The 7978-nt window shown below is 32.8% G+C and overlaps 1 protein-coding gene across 1 annotated transcript; it reads left to right on the top strand.

Moving 5' to 3' along the window:
• Positions 1-2925: 2925 nt before the first annotated feature.
• On the top strand, positions 2926-4504 carry KAB1 (potassium channel beta subunit 1). Its single transcript, XM_079033228.1, has 4 exons — positions 2926-3599; positions 3679-3819; positions 3894-4058; positions 4167-4504. The coding sequence occupies exons 1-4, from the start codon at positions 3036-3038 to the stop codon at positions 4278-4280; spliced, it is 984 nt and encodes a 327-aa protein (XP_078889354.1). The 5' UTR covers positions 2926-3035; the 3' UTR covers positions 4281-4504.
• Positions 4505-7978: the final 3474 nt, after the last annotated feature.

The raw sequence follows: 7978 nt of genomic DNA, 5'->3' as shown, positions 1-7978 counted from the left end.
CATCCCAACTGTTAGCTACAGTCTGACATACACGCCAAGGGGTGACAAACGTCACATATTCAGTTTCGACGCCAACTGGTCGTCGTGTTAAATACTCGTCAATCAGTATGGTTATAACCACATCACATTTTAACCTTAATAAACACATTGGTTTTAAGGTAATTAGTACTTCAGTAGTTACTTTAAACAACTTTCCTATACACTTTCATTTTTCCATTACATTCATACAATGATTTACTCACATAAGAAATGCATACTATTTTTCTTATAAAGATAGTTTTACAAATACGGAAAACCCACATTTATACTATTACAAGTACAAACACACATCTTACATCATTTTTTTTAAGAGAAACAAACATATAAAACAGTTGGGTCTTGGTAGAAGACTTCTTTTAGTAGAAAATATAGGATTTTCTAGGAAGTATACAAACACTTACATCAAAACACTTACAAACATTTTCATCAAACTAATGCAAACATTTGACACTAAAATACTTACGAACTCACCAGCTTAAATACTGATCTACTCTTTCAAAATAACTTGTATTCTCAGGTCACCAGTAGACAGGTACACTGGACCAGGTTTTGAGAAGATGGAGCGTGTTCAAGACTCATCTTTTATTTTTGATATTCATATTTTTGGTGTCTTACAAATACATTCAGAACACACTTGTATTAAATTATACTGTTAAATGCAATGGATGATGTTGTTGCTTGTTTACTATTATGCATTGATATGATACTGTACATGACGTCCTCCGCCCCTGAACGTTTACGCCGTTTTGGTATGGGGGTGTGACAATAAGGATGGTGTTGAGACGGTGAAGGTGATGGTTTCTTTATATGTGGTGACGGTGGTTGTGGTGACAGATGGTGACGACAAAGTGTAATATTAGTGGTGGTGGTGGCAAAGGCTAGTGGTAGTAGACGGTGTTAATGGCAAAAGGTGGTGGTGGTGACGAAGTGTATTGGTGGTGATGTGTAAATATTAGAGCTTTTATGGCAATGGTAACCGACTATGATAATGCAAAACATGATAAAAGGTTAACAACATCTAATAAACCTTTAGGAATAACAACTTTTGATAAGCCTTTATTTTATGATGTGTGGTTTGATTGTGAAAGAATCTTTGGCAAGTTGTAGTTTTAAGGTAAACGTTTTACACCCCAAACCTAAAAATTCAACAATGAAGTAATATTTAGTCTAAAATGTATTTTTTTTATGACAAATCAACAAAGCTTTCTTAAGTTATATATGATATCGATGGTATATTTCTGATTGTAATAATGATATTTATTAAAGAGAATTAAAAGAATACAAAATAATATATAAATTAACATTATTGTGTTTTTAATAAATAAAAAAAATCTTTATTTTGAGTTTTTTAATAAATAAATATAAGTATTTTAAAATCTCTAGAAAAATCTTTAAACGTTAACTTTGTTAATGAAAAAGTCATCCATTATTATTATTATTTTGCAATTTAACCTTAAAACCGGTACTAACCAGGTATAAAGGTTGTTTTGTAATGCTTACCGGTATTAATGATAAAAAAGAAAATTATAAATTTAGCCAAATATACTAATTGCTTTGTGGAAAATAGTAAAAAAAAAACCAAAATTGCATTTTTAGCCACTAAAATCGCAGATGAGTATAATCCATTTGCGATTTCACCATGCTATCTGTGAACGTACAAGTGGCTAAAGCACAGACGTGCTTTAGACACTTGTACATTCGCAGTTGGTTTTTTTTTTCTTTTTTCGTTGTATATATACCCATTTTTCAGCCTAAAATCGCAGATTTCCTCTTCTTTTGAACTGCAATTTTGTGAATTTTTTTTTGTTTTTTTTTACTATGAAATTGATGGGTTTAACTACAAAACAACCTTATTATATATAAATTTTTTCAATAAATTATCATTTTTGTTGTCATTTTTTTGTAAAATTTGTTTAAAACATCTCTAAGAAAATCGCCTATGATATCATCCATGATAGCTCTAACAAAATCGCAGAGAGAGAGAGAGAGAGAGAGAGAGAGAGAGAGAGAGAGAGAGAGAGAGAGAGAGAGAGAGAGAGAGAGAGAGAGAGAGAGAGAGAGAGAGAGAGAGAGAGAGAGAGAGAGAGAGAGTTTCTTCAAAAAGAATGTGAAAAATGAAGGAAAAAAACGTTTTTATACTAGATCCTTCGAAATCGCGGATGTACTTCACAAAATCACGGATGAACTTTTCCATCTGCGAACGTACAAGTGTCTGTGCTTTAGGTGCTTGTACGTTCGCAGATGGAAGGGCAAAATCGCAGATGGTTTAATCCATCTGCGATTTTAAGGGCTGTTTTTGTAATTTGAGTTTTTTTTTTTGCTATTTTCTACAAAGTAATTAATGTATTTGGGTAAATTTATAATTTTCTCATAATTAAATAGCAAAAAATAAAAATTAAAATGATTGATGACTTTTTAGTCGATAGAGCCAAAATACAGTGACTTTAATCCAAATTTCTCTAAGACTACTCGGAGTGGGCAATGCCCACTACTCCTTGTGTTTCATAACACATGATAACGCCAATTAACACCGTCCCTCCCTCTCGTTATTACATGTTAAAGGCTTTCGCGTTACTTCCGGTTACTACCATCACATTTGATAACGATGTTTTTTTGTTTTTTTAGCATAGTAACTCGTGTGGGCGTTCCCACACCCACCTCTCTAAGAAAAAAATAAGGATAAAAAACACAGACTACCACAAACCATAGGGACCATTCGTGTAACTTACCCTAAAATTTATAAATTTAAAATATGTGTTAAACGATTACTAAATACAAATATATAATTCATTTTAAAAAATGTATTGCCAAAAATTTGATTAATTTTGTTTTCTGGGAACAACCTGGATGGAATAATGTCACTGTTTTATACTCTCTGCTGTCACTCACATGTTAAGTAGTCCATTCTCAGCTACCTGCCGTCTCACACTTCCCTTCTCTGACCTCTATACAATCGCCTCCATTTCATCTTTTCTGATCACAGGTAATCGGAAAATATGGAATACAAGAACCTCGGTCGATCAGGATTGAAGGTGTCACAGCTCTCATACGGTGCATGGGTCAGTTTCGGCAACCAGTTAGACGTAAAAGAAGCCAAAACTCTACTCCAATGTTGCCGTGACCATGGCGTCAACTTCTTCGACAACGCAGAGGTCTACGCCAATGGCCGAGCTGAAGAAATCATGGGACAAGCAATCCGAGAACTCGGATGGAAACGCTCTGACATCGTTGTGTCTACTAAACTGTTTTGGGGAGGGCCAGGACCCAACGACAAGGGTTTATCCAGGAAACATATCATCGAGGGGACTAAAGCTTCTTTGAAACGACTGGATATGGAGTATGTCGATCTGATTTACTGTCATCGACCGGATTTGCAAACGCCGATTGAGGAAACAGTTAGGGCTATGAATCATGTGATCGATAAAGGTTGGGCGTTTTATTGGGGAACTAGTGAGTGGTCTGCGCAACAGATTACGGAGGCTTGGGGGATTGCGAATCGGTTGGATCTCGTCGGACCGATCGTTGAACAGCCTGAGTATAATATGTTTTCTAGACATAAGGTATACATCAAAACCCTAATTGATCGATTATGAACTCAAATCATTCTGATCCTTGATATAAACTGATTCACTTATTCAGGTTGAGAATGAGTATCTTCCTTTGTATAACAACTATGGCATCGGGCTTACAACTTGGAGTCCACTTGCATCTGGAGTTTTGACCGGAAAGTACAACTCAGGGATTCCGGCTGATAGTCGATTTGCTTTGGAGAACTACAAGGTTAAGTTAAATCCAATCTACATTTCTGGTTTTAGCCCTCTTTACTTGATCAATATTTGTGTTCATCATTGCAGAATCTTGCGAGTAGATCATTGGTGGATGATGTTCTTAAGAAAGTTAAGAACCTAAAACCAATTGCTGATGAACTAAAAGTCCCCTTATCCCAGCTTGCAATTGCTTGGTGTGCTGCAAATCCGAATGTATCATCAGTTATTACTGGTGCTACAAAGGAGTATCAGGTCAGATCAGATATTCAAATCAAAGATTCATCACTTTTTTTTTTTGCATCTTCTCCTCTTTTGTTTCTAAAACATTAGCATCATCTTTTGGGTTGCAATTAAATGTAGATACAAGAGAACATGAAGGCCATTGATGTCATTCCAAAGCTTACACCTGAAGTGATGGAGAAGATCGAGGCTGTTGTTCAGAGCAAACCAAAGAAGCCTGACTCTTATAGGTGAAGGTACATTACACACACAGAGAGAGTGAGCTTCTATAGACATTCAGTTTTATGTTTGTACCCTGAGATTGTTACAATAACAGTTATTGAATCTTATATCATGTAGTTGACCCAATGTGTAATTGGGATCTGGTTTGCGAATCTATCACCATTGAACACCAGTTGGTAGGTTTGTGATCATTTAATATATTAATGGAATGGTTTATTGGATTGGTATAAGAAAAACTGTTTGTTGGTTGTGATGGAATGGAATGGACCATTCTTGAAGGAATGTGATTCCTTCTTTATTATTCGACTTGATGAATTATCTTATATTTTTAGATATTGTAACCAAGATCATTGTCATACGATAAGCCATTAACTTTGATGGTCCTCAGCTACTGAGGTCGGGATCTTATATTATGCAAGAGGTCTCATATATTTGAACTGAAAAAAGAAGGCTACACATTACACATGTTGTGTCAACAATACTACGTTGTTTGACCTTCACACACCCTCTTCTGCCTCCTTAATTTAACATTTGGGGTTGGTGGTTGAAGTTTTGGTTATGTATCCTCAACCGATGCTTCTCTCTGTAAATAAGAAGTTAGTTATTATGATATAATAGGAAGTTTTTTTCTAATGGTGAATAAGAATATAAAAGACGTATATAAAAATATCATCTCTTCATCTAGGGATAATGACTTGAAAGGGTAACGAACTTTCGATTTTTGTCACATTTAATCACTAAACTTTTTTTCGTTATCTATTTGTCATTGAACTATTGAAACTGTTCACATTTTACCCTTATGAGCGGCTGTTGTCGGTCATAAGGGTAAAATGTGAATAGTTTCAATAGTTCAATGCCAAATAGATAACGAAAAAAAATTTAATGACTAAATATGAACAAAATCGAAAGTTCGTTTCCCTCTAAAAAGTTCAATGACTAAATGTGAACAAACTTCCTATTGTATTATGTTTTAACAAATTATTTATTTTGTTAAATTGTAGCAACATTTGTTGATGAAGAAATCTATGAAATTAAAAAAAAACCCTGAAAATATATTTAAAAAAAAAAAAAAACAAAAAACCAAAACCGAAATAAAAAACCAATAGTTTGACATTTTCCAAAATAAAATATCAAAATTTCCAATCTGATTTTGGTTTTACAAAAAAAATGAATCATTCTCACTGATATGAATTATGACCATTGGTTTGGCATGCAAAATTTGTGACATCCCATGAATATGTAGTTACAACATCGTCTGAACTTGTAATTCATAGTAAGGGGTTAGAGTATCATCGCATGAATACGTAGTTACAACATCGCCTGAACTCGTAATTCATCACCTACAGGTTATGGGCCTGCTGGTGTTTCTACTAGGTTGTCTAGAATAGTCCGTGGTCGCCATCTATACTTTGGTAGATGACTACATCGCCACATTGTTGGTTAAGGTTATGGTATCTCCTTTCATCCTACATCACATATTCATCATCATCTATTTACCTAATTATCATCACTTATCTCTCATCATTTTATTTGATCACACACCAATTATTTCATCTACCCATGTTTCATCTGCAACATATTTTTAGATATAAAATAAATATACCGTTTAAATCTTTTAAAACATGTATAAAATCGTTCATCCAGCATAGACAGCAAGTATTCAAATAATATGCACACATAGCACGTAATTATATAAAATACTTCATATCTATGTGTAAGATGAAAGTAACTATATAGGGTTTCTGCCAACTGCGCGGACTCGTCGAGTCGCCTCACCGACTCGTCGAGTCCATTCATTCATCCGAGTCATCAGTCGCGACCTTACTCGACGAGTTGAGGCGTCAACTCGTCGAGTCTCTCTTCTTAACTCAAGAGAAAAATACTTAAATTATGATACCTAGAAATCCGGATGTTACATTTTGTTTTTTATTTCATAGATTTCTTCATCAACAAATGTTGCTACAATTAAACAAAAATAAATAATTTTGCTAAAACATAATACAATAGGAAGTTTGTTCACATTTAGTCATTGAACTTTTTAGAGGGAAACAAACTTTCGATTTTGTTCATATTTAGTCACTAAACTTTTTTTCGTTATCTATTTGCCACTAAACTATTGAAACTGTTCACATTTTACCCTTATGACCGGTAACAACCGATCATAAGGGTAAAATGTGAACAGTTTCAATAGCTCAATGGCAAATAGATAACGAAAAAAAGTTTAGTGACTAAATATGACAATAATCGAAAGTTCGTTACCCTTTCAAGCCATTATCCCCTTCATCTATGTAACATACTTTTTTTGCAACATCCATGCAAAGTCATCAGACACCCCGTTTCTGTAGATTTCGGTGTAAGCCTCAAAATTACATGAAAAGAATACCCAACTACAAAAATTGAATCATACCGAAATATAAAACACATACCGAACAACAAAATAGCAACCTATTTTCGGACATGTTCTTCGTATTCATATTATGTTTCCATTTCGGACATTGTTTTTATAATAATTAAACCTAACTACAACCCCAAACACGACTCTTATAATCTAAATACTACGAAAAACATGTGAAATACATATTTAATTAAAAACAAAGTCAACCGATTTCGAAAATGTTCTTCGGCTTCCATACTAGGGTTTTCATTTCGGTCATTGTTTTTCTTTTCTTTTTTGACATTAAAAGTGCAAAACTAACATGGTTCATTGTAATCTCATCCGACTACAAATCCGTGCTCCGTTTAATTGAAATCCTTGAGAAAATCAAAACATTGTTCGAGGATACGGAGTGTACCGTATTTTGGATTCTCTTTAAATAGAGAGACCACATACGCGTGTAATTATCGGTGGTTCTTGGTCCAAAATGATCTATTTCGGATTAGAGGGTCATTTTTGTGAATTCAAATTTTTTGGTTATTTTATATTCCTCTAAAAACACGTGGTCATTTTTTTAATATTCTTTAATATCGTTTTTACGAGATTACTTTTTGAAAATGTTTTGTTATAAAAACATTCATCTTCGTATAATTTATTTATGCTATATCTTATATTTTTAATTCTTTAATATCTATATATCTATATATTACAATATAAAACATAATACTGACTTGATATTATCGTAAAAAATGATAAATTATATGCATATGTATTTGTGATATTTTTGTCATCGTTAGTTCCTTTGTTAACATCATTGTATTCATTCGTCATTTTCTATTGATCAAAACAACAGGAGTTAATGACTCATTTCATTAGCACAGTACCCAAACATAAATAGAAAATATATTTTATTATTATAATCTTAGTTAAATTTTAGTGATCTTTTATTATGTTTAAAATTTTTTGTTTGTACATGAAAAAACCGTCAATTATAGTTGATTGAATTGTGTACTTGTGTTATACACTAGATTTTAAACTATGCGTTATATTACATATAACATAAAATATTTACATGAAATTTTATCCTATTTATGAATTATTCATATAGGTAAACCAAATACAATTATTGAAATGTAATGGCTGGATCCATCATCTTGTTTATTGCATTACATTATTAGTGTAATATTCGTCCTATTCATTTATCATATCATTCTATCTAACCAAACAGGTTTTCTAATTTAAAATTTATGCATATTAACTCATGTCATTTCAAATATGAGTTTTTTTTTTTTTTTTTTTTTTTTTTTTTAAATAAAAAAAGGTTTGTGGTTTGAAC

This window comes from Lactuca serriola, chromosome 1, assembly GCF_051521515.1.
Source record: "Lactuca serriola cultivar US96UC23 chromosome 1, Lser_US96UC23_V15, whole genome shotgun sequence".
Taxonomy (NCBI): Eukaryota; Viridiplantae; Streptophyta; class Magnoliopsida; order Asterales; family Asteraceae; genus Lactuca; species Lactuca serriola.
The sequence above is the reverse complement of the archived record's forward strand: the minus strand, read 5'-3'. Positions and strand labels throughout refer to the sequence as shown.